The sequence below is a fragment of the Sus scrofa genome, chromosome 17, assembly GCF_054392235.1.
Source record: "Sus scrofa isolate SSC_HxYL_T2T_F1_AM1 chromosome 17, Sscrofa_HxYL_maternal_Yorkshire_Landrace_v2.0, whole genome shotgun sequence".
Lineage (NCBI taxonomy): Eukaryota > Metazoa > Chordata > Mammalia > Artiodactyla > Suidae > Sus > Sus scrofa.
Window position 1 is genome coordinate 55,935,748 of NC_139399.1, and position 16,170 is coordinate 55,951,917.

At 55.7% G+C, this 16,170-nt stretch overlaps 1 protein-coding gene across 6 annotated transcripts in view; it reads left to right on the top strand.

The window, feature by feature from the left end:
- The window catches only part of SLC12A5 (solute carrier family 12 member 5), a 38,642-nt gene that overhangs the window by 1,255 nt on the left and 21,217 nt on the right, over positions 1-16,170 (top strand). For 2 of the 6 annotated variants that reach the window (XM_085004068.1, XM_085004069.1), the window contains exons 1-6: positions 5,970-6,093; positions 11,809-11,903; positions 12,208-12,339; positions 12,737-12,883; positions 13,688-13,742; positions 14,218-14,348. In XM_085004068.1, coding sequence (XP_084860194.1) covers positions 11,889-11,903; positions 12,208-12,339; positions 12,737-12,883; positions 13,688-13,742; positions 14,218-14,348 — 480 coding nt within the window. In that variant the 5' untranslated portion in view covers positions 5,970-6,093; positions 11,809-11,888. The other 4 variants (XM_005672980.4, XM_021078316.2, XM_021078314.2 and 1 more) reach the window with 2 other exon arrangements.

Below are 16,170 nucleotides of genomic sequence, written 5' to 3' on the forward strand. Positions count from 1 at the left end.
CTCCCCAGGCCTCCAGGGGTCGCTGCTGAGCCGCAGGTGAGCTCACCCCGATTCCAGCAAAACTGAGCACCAAAAACCCTTTAGGGGTTTCAAACTTTGGCAAACCTCCTCTTTGGGCAGATGACTGAACTGAGGCCTAGATTTCTGGAAGGCTCCAGTCCCGTGAACCAGCCACCTCCTGGACGTGGTCACTAGGAATTTTAGGGCTCTTTTCTTTCTTCATCTTTCCCATAATCTGCCCTTTAATCACTTTCAGGAATGTCCTTATAGCCTTACAGATTTAAAAGTCAGAACTCTAGGAGCCATCCTCAACCCCTTCTTTCCTCCTACTACCAGATCTGATTGTTCCTCATGTCTCAGCCACTCCACCTTCAAACCTTATCCTGAATCTGCCCACATCTCTCCTCCTGTCACCATCACCCTGGTCCAAACTTCCATCATCTCTCACGCAGCTGTGACCACAGCCTCCTCACTGGTCTGCCTGCCTCCAATCCTGTTTGCAAGCCACCCCCAGCCCTCATCACCTGTAAGATAAACTGCCAAACCCTTTAGTCTGTCACTCAAACTCTCCCTTCATCTGCTTCTCATGTACCTGTCCACATTCTTCTGCCCACCTCCATCCATCGGAGAAAGTCCTCATGCTGTGTGTTATAGCTCATTTAACCTCTTCTGAAAAAAACCTTTTTCGCTTTCTCTTGCTCCCAGGCAGAGGCAGACATCCCTCTTCTGCCTGCCCACTGCACCATTACAGCACATGTCCCAGTGGATGGAAGTTATTTACTTGTGTGTCTCCTACATCTCAAGGGCAAGGGCCATATCTTTTTATCTTTGTTTTCTGAGTTCCAGGCCCACAGCCTAGCACTTACTAGGTGCTTACTGATCATTAGGTCAGAGGGGTAGGTTCCCACCTCCTGGCTGTGGGGTCCTACTTCCCCCACGCCTGCCTTCTCTCCTGCCATTACCCATCCCCTGGCCTGGGAATAAGATGGCTCTCTCTTATCTCAAGGTCTTCCCATTCCCATATCCAAGCTCCTGCAGAGTGAAGTACAATCCAGCTCCCACTGTCGGGTGTGCAGGTGTGTGTACAAGTTGGATGTGAATCTGCTGTGGGCTTCTGGCAGAGGCGGTGTGTGTGTGTGTATGTGTGTCTTTGAGTGTCTTGAAGGAGGAGCATCCCACGCTAGCTCTGTTGACCTGTGGGCCAGCCAGTGAGTCAGTGCTTATGTGTCACTGTATGCCAGTGTGCTGATTGGTATGTTGATGTGTATATTTCAGTGTCTGTCTGTGGGGTGGGTACCTGTGTGCCATGAATTTAAGTTCTCCCTTGAGGGTAATTTGGGATTTTTAACCTCTTAGGCCCTGAGACAGCCTCTAGCACCCCCTCCTTGGTAGATCACTAAATGGGACATGGACGAGGACTCTCTAGGGGGACACAAGGTCTGGTGGTGTCTTTCCCACAGCCGTTCTTGTACCAGTGTTCTGGCCCAGGGGGATGCTCTCCCACCTCTTGTCCTCACTCAGGCCCTTGGGGAGAGGTGGAAGGATGTGGAAGGTAGGGGAAGGGTTGGGGGGAGGTTTTGTATGTCAAGAGTGTTGTCTTTCATTCTAGACCCAGGGAGTGGAATTTGCCCGTGGTGGTGCTTCCCACTGCCAGAGATCAGCTCTAGGTGGGAATACGACTTACAGGGGAGAGGAAAAGCAGCAAATCAGAAGCTTATCTTTAAATCTGCCACTAACCCTGGCTGCAGTCCACATGCCTCAACTGCCTCATCTGTACCACGGGGAAATCGATGGTGACTTGCCTGGAAAGAGGCAGGCCTGGCACCCACTGTTACAACTCTGAGCTACTCCCCCATCCCTCTGTACCACTCCCTGCTCTGCCTCAGTTTCTCATGGAGGAAGACAGGGCACTGGGAAGAGTGCTGGGCCTGGTTAAGACTAAGAGGAGTTGGTATGTGTCCCCATGAGTGAGAGGGAGCCAGTTTATGCTAAGGTTTGGAGCAAGACCACGATGCAGCCTATCCACACTCTAACTCCGGCTCTGTGGTAGGCACACTGCTTTCCCTCTCTGGGCCTCAATTTCCCCATCTGTAGTATAAAGAAATTCAACAGGAAGCTACCAGAGGGTCTTTCTAGACATAAAAATGCTCAGTTTCGTTGATGATCTAGAAGGGGGATGTCCCCTACCTCCCCCATACCCAAGCCTCATGTTTCAGTCTCTGTGTCTGTAAATTGGGAAGATGGACCCTGAATTATTGGTATAAATATCTGATCTGGAGATCTCCAGCCTATCCAAAGAGTTCTCCAGTCGCCCACTCGTCTCGCCAGGACTCAGAACCTCACTGCCCAGAACCTCAGCCCAAGGTGAGCCCTGGGAATCTCCATGGCAACAAACTGGTTATGAACGGGGCTGTAGTTGCCATGGTGACTGGCTGCTCCCTCTCCTTCTCCCTCTCATCCTCCTCATCTCCCCTCCCTTTTTCTCAATGAACCAGAGCGATCTGTGGGCATCAGCTCTCCAGGTGGGGTGGGGATGGGGGTGGTTACAGTAAGAAGGGGGTCCAGATTGAGAAAGAAGGAAGATGGGCTGAATCTATAGAGGAATGGGGGGCTGTTGGGGTGCCAGTGCCATTGTGATAGGGCTGCAGCCTGTTAATTAAGCCCCCAGTTACCACGGAGACAATGGTGGTTGACAAGCTCTGTGTTGAGCCCTGTGTGTGTGGGGTGTGCTGTGTGCTGGACTCATCAATTCACTGCAGCGGTTTTGGGTCTGGAGGACAGGGCCTGGGGGTTGGGGAGGAAAGAGTCAAGAAGGGACTTCAGGGCCTTGGTCTCAGAGACCAGAGCTGGGGGGGGGGCAGTTAGGTCATGGGGGTAATGATACAGAGACAAGGATGGATAGGGATTGAGCCATAGGAGAAACACTATGCCTGTCTTTCATGGAAAGAGGACCCAGTCAGGTGGCTGCACTTTCTTCCAAACAGCTCCTTGTCCTGATTCAGTGGCTGGGGCCCTGGGCTGGAGGTCAGGGAGTGAGACTCTAGTCCCCGGTCACCACAAGTTCACCGTATGAAGAAAATGTGTATCATTCCACTTCTAGACTCCAATTTCCCCATAAATGAGTGGTAAAAGATAACTTATTAAGATCCTTCTGGTTCCCAAATCCTGATACTTAAGAGGCAGCTTCCCTGACCTTTTTCTCTCTCCAAGAAGCATAAGGTGGGAGGGGAGCTGAAATTTAGAGACTCAGAGTTTGGAAATAAGACCCTCCCAGCTCTGCATCTCATGATGCTTTAATGAGAGGATTCCCCCGGCCCTAGATCCTTCTAGGGCTCTGGGTGGGGATGGGGCGCTAAGCTGGCAGCCATGTTCCTGGGGCTCAGAGCTAGGAGTCACCTTACTGGCCAAGGCCAGGCTGGCAGGGCAGGAGGTGCCTGCAATGTGTTTTCTGAGTGCCTCACTGCAGAGGGTTGGCCCAAGGCCAGAATGGGGATCAGTATGCTTGAGAGGTGGGGGCTGTGAGTCAAGGGCTGAGGTCTCCCCTTGGGGCTGTCTCCTCGCCTGGTCCTAGCTTCTCAGACAGAGATCCCTGGCTATAGTCTGAGATAAATGGGGAGAAGGCTGAGAGATTTCAGCGTGGGAAGCAGGCCCATGGACTATGCAGTCTAACGCTTCCCTTTTACAGATAGAGACACCGAGGCCCCGGGAGGAGCTCAGTTTTGCCCAGGAATACACAGAGTCTGGGGGCAGAGGATGGGACAGCACCACTTTCTCCTGAATCCCAGGTGCCTTGGGAGAGAGGAGGTCTGCTGAGGGATCACTCCTGCCTTCACCTTAGGATCTAGGTGTTTCTTTTGGGTGGGCTCAGTCCCAGAGTGGCCAGGGCTCTGGACCACCAATGGAGGGAAATACCTCTAGGCAATCATCCCAGGCCTGGGGTTGCTGAAAAAGCTCTGCATTTATTTCACAGCACTTCTCAAACACTCTATACGTTTTACTACGTTACCTGGCTCTATAGAGTAGCAGGAAACATAATGCTGCTGCTGCTGCTGGTAGTGTGTGGAGTGGAGTGCTTAGAAAATTCTTGAACACTGGCCTACTCACCTGCAACCCTTTTAACCCGTGTCACCAACCCAAACTCATCACACACATTTTTTTTTTTAAATGGTTTTCTCTCTGGGAAAGCCAAGAAGACCAATTCCCTTGTCTGAATAGCTCTCCACTCTAAAGAGTCTTTCCAGCGTCCACAAAAGCCAGCATGCAGGGGTATTTTACCGGTGGATCCTTCAGAAGCCCCTTTCAGTCAGCTGCTGAAGACTCCCTGGTTGACCCAGTCTGAATCTGAGCAGCAGGCCCTGTCTATGGTCCTGAAAATTTAAGTCCTAGGAGGGGCTCTCCAGTTACGTGTTTTTTTTGTTTGTTTGTTTGTTTGTTTGTTTTTTGGTAAGGACCCTTGAAGGTCTTCTGGGCCCACCTCCAAATGCAAGCTGAGGGGCCATCCCAGTCCTGCACTTCTGAAGCCTGGGCACAAGGAACAGGAGAAAAGTCATCTCCCACCCCATCCTTGTTCTGCTCTTAGTAGCCAAGGATCAGAGGCTGCTGAGCAGTTTGGATACGACTGCATCTCTGCCCCATTTATTGGAGACAGGGTCCATTTAAAAAGAGGTTATAGTTTATTCCAAATTAGCAAAAGAATCCTAAACTGGAATAAAGGAAACGATTCTAGACCAAGTCCTGCCATTCACTGGCACTGTGTGCACAGGCTGTGTCCTCTTTGGGCCTTAGCCGTTCTTACCTGTAAAATGAAAGCTGCACACTAGCTAAGATGAATGGCATGACCCTCTCCAGCCTTGGAAGTCTCCTGGAACTTAGCGGGCTAGAGCTGGGAGCTAGGGTGAGTCTGAAAATCATTCCCCCTTAATCTGCGCCCCCCCCGCCCCCCCTTGGATGTTAAGATCTTCCAGGGACTCAAAGGGTCCAAACCTCTGATGCCACTTTCTGAGATCTCTCTACCACTGGCCCAAGCCTGGATTCTAGAGGTGCTGAGGAGTCCTGGAACAATCAAGCTTCTAGGGGACCGGTGTTGGGTGGTGGTGGTGGTGGGGGCGACACAGAGAGCATGTCAGCTCTGGAATCCTCAGCAATCCTGGATTAGGGGATTAGACACTCCAGCCCCAGGAGAAAATCTGGTCCCAAACCGACAGGCGGCCTCATTCCCCCCTCCCCCACCCTGCTCCTGGCCAGCCTCCCACTGGCCTGCCCTCCCTTGAGGCTGCACCATCCCCCGCGGGGCGTCAGCATTCCCTAGAACCTCACTGCTGCCTTCTCTCTTCCTCACCACCTCTTCTTTCCAGGGTCATTCTACAGTCATAGGGTCCTTGTCTTTGGCCTCCAGTGATTTGGCTCAGGGGTGAGATGCTAAGACTTTTAACAGTCTAAGCACAATGAAAGGAAAGGGTTGACTGCAACTCCTCAGATTCATGCCTCCCATTTTAAGACGGGATGAGCCAGACAGTTCAGCCCAGTGACCCTGAACCCCCTGGGGGCAGCACAGCGCTTCAGTTAAAGCTTCTGGCCTCCACACATCCCTAGCTCCAACCTTCTGAATGCCGATTATGAGAGAGGGTCTGATTCTCCACCGTTCTTCAGGGCTGGCCTCTCCAGCTTTGCAGACAGGCTCTCCAGGGACCCATATTCCATGGCGCCCTACCCCTGCCGCCTCAGTTCCTCTCATCTTCCCTCTAGGGGTCACCCCAGACCCCCGGCCAGGCAGCCGCTGCGGGGCCGCCTCCCCGCGGCCGCGACCTAGTTCCCTGCCGTTATTTTTAGGGCGCGGGATGGCACCTGCCCACGTGCCGGCCCCGCCTGCGCCGGAGAGTGGGGGGGGGCGGGCGGAGCTGCGTCTGCTCAAGGGAGGCGAGGCCCCTGTCCCCCGCAGCACCCTCTCCCTCCCACCCATGCAAGCCCCCAGTTTGCGTGCAAGGGGCCTCCAGGCGCGCTCTGCCCGCCCCGCGTCGTCCCCTCTTCTTCCTCCCTCCCGCGCTTCCCCCCCCAACCCCGCCAGTGGCTCACGCCTCCTGCATACGGGATGAGGTGAGCAGCGCCGCCGCTGAGAGGGGGCGCGCGCGGGTGTGAGCGTGTGTCCGTGTGCGAGTGTGTGTGCGCCGGGCGGGCGGGCACTGCAGCTTCTTCCTCCGTGGAGCGGAGAGCGAGAGAGAGCTAGAGCGAGCGAGAGAGCGGCGCAGGCGGGCAGAGGGGCGCGGGCGAGGCGGCGCAGCCATCCCCGGGCCCGGCGCCGCGCCGCCACCATGCTAAACAACCTGACGGACTGCGAGGACGGCGATGGGGGAGCCAACCCTGGTAAGCAGCTGTCCCGGGGAGACGAGGAGAGGAGGCAGCTCCGGGGTTAGAGACAGAGCGGGGGCCGCCTCCTTCAGAGAAGAGGCCGGGATTGACGGTGGCGGTGGGCGCTCAGGGCGGCCTGGAGCCCAGCTCCATTGGAATGCGCCAGGCGCTGTCCGAGGTGCTGGAATGCGCGCCGCGCCGGGGGGACAGGGCTAGGGGCTGCCGTTGCCCACCACCTGGGGACAGACAGGGTTAGCTAAGCAGGGGAGGCGATGGGAAGAGGTTGGAAGAGCGAAATGGGCTGACGTGGAGCTCGACGGGCGGGATGACTCCTTTCCCCGAGAAGGGACCCCGGCGTCCTGGCGCAGAGCGCGGACCGCCGGCGCGGGGGTTGCGGGGGGGGGGGCACAGTCTACTGCAGTCCCCTCGCTTTGAGACTTCAAGCTGAAAGGTGGGGGGAAGGTGCTTATGGGGGTTGGAGCCACATGACAGCCCCCGTCCGAGCTGCGGTGTCTCCTTAAGGGGTCACTTGGTGCAGTCCAGGCCTCCTTCCCTAAAGCTGCCCGAGATCCCACCCCAGACTGAAGCGTACCTCCTCCAAGGATTTTTCAGCACTACTTTCCGGAATCCCCCTCTCCCTCTCGCGTGCCCGTGGGTTCCTATTCAGGACGGGGAGACAAGAGCACCCTCCTTTCTTCCCTCTTTCCCCTTCCTCTGGGTACCCTGGGATAGCAGTGAGGTTTCCAGGGCGGGGCAGAGGGGAGTCTTTCTAGTCGGCTCTGCTAGCTTCCCGAGTGAGGCCTCAGGAATGGGGTCCCAGCGAAAGAATCCTCAGCGCCGTGGCGCGGACACTGCAGACGCGCTGCGGTGGGTGCGGAGATTCACCAGGAGCAGAGGGGCTTGGAGCGAGTCTTTTCGCTGCTCCCGCTCTCCCCCGCCCTCCTCCGCGGTATCACGGCTCCGAGGTCTTTGGGGCCAGCCACCCCCTCGGGCTCCCAGGCCCCCCGCCGCCCCCCAGCGGTCTCAGCCATCCATCACGGCTGTCAGCCGCCCCCACCCCCCACCCTCCAACGGCGCTGCGTCCCTTGCGCACTAGCGCGCCTCCTGCTCTGTCTGCGCTCAGTGCCTTCAAACGCTCCCCTGGGCACTGCTTGACCCTCTGGGCCGAGACTCCTGCAGACCTCCCCCTAGGGATGGCCCAAGGGCCCTAAAGGCTGAAAGAGTAGGGCCTTCCAGGGTCTGGCGGCCTCGACTTGAAGTCCTCCAGATCCTAGGTCCAAGTAAGAGCAAAGAGGCCGCTTGGGAAGGCGGTGGACACCAGGGTCCCCGATCTTTTGTCTGATACCCCTTCTTCCTCCCCGAGGCTGAAAAGGGGTAGAAAACTACTGGCTGGCTAGCGCGTCCATCTCCCCAATGACCCTGGGGTTACCTCACTCTGCAGCCGCCACCCTCCACAGCAGGCTTAGGCTGCGGGAGGGAGGGGGTTTCGCAAAGTCGAGTCTGCAGCAGGGCCAGGCATCCCGACGCGGTTCTCAGGGAATGAAGGGGGGTCGTTTTCACCCAGGAACCCCTTCGGATGTCTCCACTCTGAAGAGGGGAGCTCTGCTCCCCCAGACACAGGGGATGGTTCAATCCCCCAGCCTCTGCTTTCTCTACCGGGACAATGGGGCCTTACTAGGCCATGGGGTTTCCACGGGGTCTCAGGTGGCCTAGACAACAGGCATCTATGCGTGTGGAGCATGAGTCAAACTTAGGAACTCCCTTCAGTCTACCCCCTCCCCATAAGTTTTCTAGACTCTGCGGGTAGCAGGCTCATCTAGAGACTTTCTCTCTATACATAAGGCTCCAGGACCTGGGTCAGGTGTTTTGGGTTCCAGAGAAAGAAAGAAGGCCTCCCAGTGGTGCCTGGAGATGGTGGTAGGGGGCTCCAAGGACCTACTGGGCTTGAGGGACGGGGGCCATCAGACCAAAACCCACTGGCATCTCTGAACTTAGGTTCTTGGAAATGTAGGTGAGGACTTGGGTGCTGACCTCGGGTGGGAGGAATGACCAGAGTAAGAAGCTCCTCTTAACTAAAGAGCACAAAATATTGTCTCCGGACCCCAGGTCTCCTTTTTCTCTTGGGGTCTGACGCCTCCCCTAGTCCCCAAATCTGGCTCAGGGATTCCCCCAGGCCTGGCCCCAGGCCCCCAGGGGACGCTCCTCAGCCCGCGCCGCTCGCCTGTTTCCTCCCCGGGAGCTCTGGCCGCAGCAGCTTAATTGAAAGCCGATTCGGGCTGAGAGCTCCCAGGGGGCGGGGGCGGGGGCGGAGAGGGCTCAGCCTCAGTCTGGCTCTGCCTCTCCCGCGCGCGGCTGCACGGCTCTCTCCCATCCTCCTGACTTCTGGCTCTGGGGAATCAGGGCGAGTTCCCCCTTCGCCGTCCTGCTCCTCCGAGAACTCATGAAGCTCACCCCTCCCCCTCCGCCGGTGTTCGAGGGAGGGGACGAAATCAGCCCTCGCAGACGAGGCCGGGAGCCTGGCGTCCCATCCAGACGGCGAGTGGAAAAGGCAGGACCTGGGACGAGCCTGAGAGCCGCCCCCTCCCCTGCCCTCATCTCCTGGCTGGGATCCGACCCGGAGTCTGGCTCCGCGCTGCGCGCCGCGTTACATAAGCCGCTGCGGGCTCGTGGCCGGCTCTGCTCCGCGCTGCGCTCTCTGCCCGCGCGGTCGCCATGGAGACCGGCGCGGGGCGGCTAAGATGCCGGGTCTCGGGCCAGGACGCCCCCCTTCCGGCCCTGCCTGCGCCTGCTCCCCCACGAAGGAGGAGGGGAGGGGGTGTGAAAGGAAGCAGGGCGGGGGATGGGGCTCTCTTGCCTGGCCGTCCTGCCCGTAAAAGCGGATGCCGTGGGAGAGGCACCCAGCCCCACAGGAGACAGGGCCTCTATATCTTGCTGCTGGGGGAGGGTGTGGGATGGCGAGCCCAAATTGGGTGGGATACCACGTATACTAATGATAATTGTAATAGTAACAGCAATAGTTACACTTATGTGCCAAGCATGCCAAATTTTACTTCATCCTCATAACAGCCCTATAAGTTAAACACCGTTACTATCCCTTTGCAAAGTAGGAAACTGAGGCTTAGTTCAAGTGACTTGCCCAACGTGTCCACAGTGAAGCTGGGACTGGAACCTAAGTCTCCCTGGCTCCAGGCCGTTTTCTTAACTATTAAGAAATTTCTTCTCATTTCATCCTCCTTCAGCCCCTCTAGTTCCCACCCTAGGGTGGTGAGAACATGAGGCAAGTGTCAGCATTTTAAAAGGCAGAGGGACCCACCTGACTTTTATTTCTTCTGCTCTCTGGCCCCAAACAGCTCTTCCAGGGGTCAGGAAGGGAGCCTGGGGGAATTTACCTCCACTGGACTTTTCTGATCACCTATTACTGTGCCAGGCTCCCACTGGGAGGACAGGGGGCTGCTAGCCCCAGGAACTCACATATGTGAGGAGAAGAGCGAGCTGGCGGTGGCCTCTGGGGCTCAGGAGTTCCTGGCTTGATGGGTGAGGTAGAGGTGGTGTCAGGAGACAGCGTGTGGTGGGTTTCCCTTGTGTATGTGCGGCATCACCTCCTCCTTCCACAATTTTGAAGCAGGATGAGCTTGGATTTATAGCAAGTTATGCTCTGGGGAGAGACCTGGACTGGGAGCCGAAGGAGGAAGGCTTCTAGGAGGAGGGGATGGGGAGGATTTGGGCAGATGGAGATGGAGAGAGAGATACAGGAGAGGAGGAGGCAGGAAGTTCAGAATGCGAAGGGCCTCAGCTTCACTTATGTTTTGGTTATTGGAGAGTTTCTCCAGAGTCCAAAGAGATGTCTACTCCTGGGTTTCAACCCTGAAATCATCGAGAAAGTGTGAGGCTGGAGTCAAGGGAGTGTGCCTGTGGGAGATCCTTGTATCTCCCTGAAAGGACCCTCTCCTAATGCTCAAGAGGCTTGCTCCTCGGGGCGTCCTGTCCAGGCACCCTGTTTCACGCGCTTCCGACACACCTCTTCACGGTGACCCTCATCTCTTTCTCCTGCCCAGCCTCTCTCCTGGGCCCCAGACTGAGCCGAGCATCCAAGTGCTTCAGGACACTTTCACTTGGGTGTGCAACAGCACCTCACCCTCAGACAAAGCCAGTCTCTTCCCCACCCCCAGTCCTCTCCTTCCCCCCCACTTGTTAAACAGCACCCTCATCCACACATTTACCCAGGCTAGAAACCCAGGCACTCTCCTGGATTTCTCCTTCCCACGCCCGCAAGTACCTGGCATAGAAATATGTGCCAATGGTTCTGGAGTCTGTTCACTGTTCCACTTTGCTCTGGTCTGGGACATCATCAGCCCTTGCCCAGATTTTCTCAAAGTCCCTAACTAGCCTCTGTATTCTTCATCTAAAGGCCGGAGCAACTGCTCTGAAACACAAATCTGTTCGTGGTACTCTTCTGCCCGAGACTCCTCCATGACTTCCCAGTGTCCTCTGCGTGAAGTCCAACATCCTTCACTTGGCCGGCCAGTGGTTTAAGGACGCAGCCGACTCTCAACCCTCTCGGCCTCATCTCCTCACATGCTGCTCCCCATCCCCCAGGGCCTCGCCCCTCCGTGCCCCTTCCTCAGAGTCCTGCAGATCACACTTCGTTCAGCTCTTCCAACCCCCCTGGGCTCACTCTCACCTCTGGGCCATCGGACATGCTGTTCTATCTGCCTGGAACACCCTCCCGCCTCCCTTCCAGTCTAGCTCTTACTCATCCTTCAGTTCTCAGCGACTCGTCACTTCCTCTGGGAAGCCTTCCGTGACCTCCCGGGCTGTGCCGAATGCTTCTCCTGTGTTCCCACAGTCCTTCGTTCATGTTCTGCCACAGACTTTACCACTCTGGGCTGGCTACTAGTTTCCCTCTCCGGCCTCTGGTTTTCCCGAGGGCAGGGATGAGGTCTTAGTCTGTGTTTTACTCCCCCCACCCCATGCCCATGTAGACACATGATAGACACCTACAAATATGTGTTGAATGAAGATGAGTGAGGGTCACAGGAGATGCCAAAGGGGGGTCTTCTCCTTCTTCAGGAGGCGGCACACCCTTGGGGCCGTGGGCTGCTGTGTTCGCTGCCTCCCACCCGCCCCCCGCCAGGAAGGAGCGTGCATCCACCTCTCAACACCAGCATGGGCCACTTATGATCCAGGAGGGGCCCCTGGAGGGTCTAGGGTGACCCAACGAATGAAGGAAGACCCCCAAGGGCAAGGAAGCCCTTCCACCCTCGTTAAATACCCCTCACGTGCCAAGGAGTGCATGAGGCACTTTACACTATCAACTAAAATTCTGCCCAGAAGGTCGTATTCGCTCCAAGTTTCTATGTGCAGATGGGGGTTCAGAGAGTTAAAGTGGCCACACAGCTGAGTGCCCAGGCAGATGGGCAACAACCAGTTGGTGGCAGGTCGCTGACGCCTCTGCCTTCTCAGGTGATGGCAACCCCAAGGAGAGCAGCCCCTTCATCAACAGCACCGACACAGAGAAGGGCAAGGAGTATGATGGCAAGAACATGGCCCTGTTTGAGGTGGGTTGCTAGGGTGTCAGCCTCTACCCACAGTTCAGCTCCCCACTTGTCAGCCGCTCCCTGCCGCCTTCCGTGGGGAGCGGTCACCTCCTCGCCACCTCTCCCCAGATCTACCTCCTTCCACAAACCTCCCCATCCCTTCTTCTCTCCCCCTTCCCCCCTGCTACCCCCGTCCGCATTTTACCTCCTCCTCCCCCATCTCGCGCCCCCTCCATGGTCTGCCCTCCTGGCCCCCATCTCGCCCACCTCCTACCATCTAGCCCGCCCGCCCCCTCCTGAGGCCCTTGTGCTCTAACACCCACAGGAGGAGATGGACACCAGCCCCATGGTGTCCTCCCTGCTTAGTGGCCTGGCCAACTACACCAACCTGCCCCAGGGCAGCAGGGAACACGAAGAGGCAGAAAACAATGAGGGCGGAAAAAAGAAGCCGGTGCAGGTGAGGGCCTTGGGGAAGAAGGGGTGAGGGAGGAAGGAGGGCTGGAGGGGAGAGAGGGTGGAGGAGGAGAAGTCGGTTCAGATGAAGGGATGGCTGATGGTGGCAGAGGCATCAGAGCTTCAGAGCTGGAGGCCGAGGGATGAAGGCAAGAGGTGGGAGGTGAGGGATGGAGCCGGAGGGGAGCGGAGGGGAGTGGTTTAAGGACAGGTGCTGGAGGCCTGCAGGGAGATGGGAGCAGGAGGGGAGGAGGGGAGGGGTGAGACTCAGAGGCAAGAGGGAGGGGGGACGGGATGGAGAGAAGAGGAAAGCTGGGGTGGATGCGCTGGGGAGGAGGAGCAGGCCTGGAGTGTCGGCAGTGACTCGGGGCTGCAGGAACTGACGCCGGCCTCCCTGGCAGGCCCCACGCATGGGCACCTTCATGGGCGTGTACCTACCGTGCCTGCAGAACATCTTCGGTGTCATCCTCTTCCTGCGACTCACCTGGGTGGTGGGCATCGCGGGCATCATGGAGGCCTTCTGCATGGTCTTCATCTGCTGCTCCTGTGTGAGTGACACGCTCCTCTCTTGTTCCCTGACAGCTGGGGCTGAGCAGGGACCTGGGGGTGGGAAGGAGGGGGGAGAAGGCATGAGACCTGAGCTTTTTATAGGAAGGGCTGCGTATAATCTTTGAGAGTAAATTAGGTCTGACTGGTCCTCCCAGCACCTCACAGGCGAGTCCCTGATGGCTGTTAACCAGGTTTTACCCGAACCTGTGTGTGTGTGTGTGTGGAATGACACAGGTAACGCAGACTCATTGATGAAAAAGATAGGTGTACATGAATAAATAAAATTCACCTACAATAGTTAACATTTTGGTAGGCCTAGGCTCACACACACAAAAAATGAGATCATGTGTCACAAACAGCTTTGTAATTGAATTACTCCCACCCTCTCTTAAAAAAAAAAAAAAGAATGTTCACTAAACACTTAAGACATTTCCACCTCCTCGCACATGACCCTTGAGCCACCTCTGCATAGGAGGTAGCCAGTCCTGAAGCTGGTACACCCGCCTATTTCCACAGTGAAGAAACTGAGGCTTAGGGAAGTGAAGTGACTTGTCTTCATTCCGACAGCTGGTCAGAGGCCAGGCTGGGATTTCCAGAGCTCTCTGATGCTGCAGCTTGTATTTCTTCCATGTGCATGGTGAATAAGAGGTTTTCTTGACAAGAAGGACTTGGCAGGAGTAGAAGTTGGAATACGACCAAGGCGAAGCTCGGTGGATGAGGACTTGTGGGTTTGGCGGGTGTTTATGGGGCATAAGGTTTGGCCCCCACCCCAGGTGCCACTCTGATGATCTCTCTCCTCGCAGACGATGCTCACGGCCATTTCCATGAGCGCAATTGCAACCAACGGTGTTGTGCCTGGTATGTGACTGGGGCTTCTTGGAGGGGAAGGGGGCCTGGAGAGTGGGAAGGAGGGGCAGGGCCCTAGGCCTGGGGTGCCATCAGGAGCCCAGAGGGGCCGTCTTGCTCACCTGGGGGCTGGGCTATGATGTTGGCGGGGTAGGTGGGGGCAGCCTTAGCAGGGGAGGGCGGGGAGCGGCTGATGGTGTTGAATCGGGTGATGTGATCTCCTCCCTTGGCCTGAGACCCTCCGCCCCATCATCCCATTCTCCAAGCCGTGACCTCCTCGGAGGGGTAATTAGCAACATGGTCATCAGAGCTGTACAGTTCACGAAGGGTGTCTAGCTGGGTCTCCCACTGGTCCTAGGGCTACAGCTGTAAGGCGTGCAAGGCCCAGAGCAACCCCCCTCCCCACCACTGTCTCTGATCACCCCCTTGCCTCCAGGGCAGCCCAGTGCTGCTCGAACCTCTTGCTGATCCTGGGTTCTTTCTGCAGCTGGCGGCTCCTACTACATGATTTCCAGGTCTCTGGGTCCAGAGTTTGGGGGCGCCGTGGGCCTCTGCTTCTACCTGGGTACTACGTTTGCTGGGGCCATGTACATCCTGGGCACCATTGAAATCCTGCTGGTGAGAGGGGCTGAGGAGGAGGTGTGGGCCCCAGGGTGTCAGTCCGTTAACCAATGCTCCCTGGACACCTCCTGTGGGCCGGGCCACTGAGTCAAGCCGAAGGGAAATCAGATGTGGTTCTGTCTTTAAAGAGTTCACAGTCTAGTTGGGGAGACAGGATACACTAATTATGTAACATGAACAGCTGTCGTTGATCAGGCACCCACTGTGCTCTCAGCAGAGTTCCAAGTGCTTTATAGTCATTAGCTTGAATCCTCATGAGGTTTAAGTGTTATTATGCCCATTTTACAAATGAGAAGCTCAGAGAGGTGGAATGACTTGCTCAAGGTCACTCAGCTACCAAGGGGCAAGGGTGGGTTGGGAAGAGCAAAATATGATAGAAATAACAACAGTCATGGCACACAATGATTGCTGCTTACGTGCCAGGGACAGTGCTGAGGGCTCTGTGAGTGGTCCCTCTAGAGCGCTGAGCACTGGCAGATCGCAAAGGAGAAGAGGGAGCTGAGGAAGAGGTCTCTCGGGAGTGGTGATGAGGAGAAGGCAGGTCCCTGGGCAGTGTTTGAGAGAAATGGCAGCTGACTTTGGTCTTGGTTCTTCCTGCCCTTGCAGGATGAGAGGGGAGTGAAGAGGGTTCCCTCGTACATAGAAAGTGGGGCTGACATTTCTCAAGCCACTCCTCTACCCAGACCCCTCGGCCTGCAATGCATCACTTCGTTTTATCCGTGTGATTCTCTCTCGAGGTAGAAGATGTGCCCATTTTACAGACGAGGAAGGCGAGGTTCAGAGAGTTTAAGGAATGTGTGGGAGGGACAAGAATCTGTGTCTTTCTGACCCTGAGGCTGGTGCTTGTCCACCCTACCACACTGCTTTGGAGAACCAGCCCTAGAAGCTGTTGCGGGAGTTCTCCCGTGACGCAGCGGGTTAAGGATCTGCCTCTGTCACTGCACCAGCTTGGGTTGCTGCTGTGACACAGGTTGGATCCCTGGCCTGGGAACTTCCACAGGCGGAGGCTTCAGCCAACAACAACAACAACAACAACAACAAAAAAGCTGTCTCAGCTTCTGGTCTGGGGACAGAATGGAGGAATCCAGGGACAAGAAGGATGGATGGGTAATAAAGGAGCTGAGAAGCCAAATTACAAGAGAATAACAATAGAGCTCTGTAGCTTTTACAAAAATTAAAAAAATTATTATAAAAGCAATTCTATCGATTGAATAACATTGGAAAAATATCAAAGAGTGTCACAAAGGAGATAACAACCACCTGAAGAAAATCATCATTAACATTTTGGTGTATCCTAGTTTTTGTTTCTCTACGTGATACTGGATTCTGTCTTTATAAAATACGATGCCATAGATTTCCTTAAGTAAGGTAAAACCCGTCATGGCTCGGTGGCTAACGAATCCGACTAGGAACCATGGGGTTGAGGGTTTGATCCCTGGCCTCGCTCAGTGGGTTGGGGATCTGGCATTGCTGTGGGCTGTGGTGTAGGTTGCAGATGCAGCTGGGATCCCAAGTTGCTGTGGCTGGCTGTGATGTAGGCTGGTGGCTACAGCTCCTATTGGACCCTGGCCTGAGAACCTCTGTATGCCATGGGTGCGGCCCTAGAAAAGACAAAAAAAAAGTAAAATTCTTCACAAATATCACTTACAAGGGAAAATAACTTGTAAGAATGTAAACATATTAATATTTAGTATAGAAATTACAGAAAATACTGATGTGCAAAAGAATAAAAATTATTCACATTTTTCACTATTCAGGGGAAACGACTTAATATTTTGATGTATCTACACACAGACAAACATATACACAAATATATTTA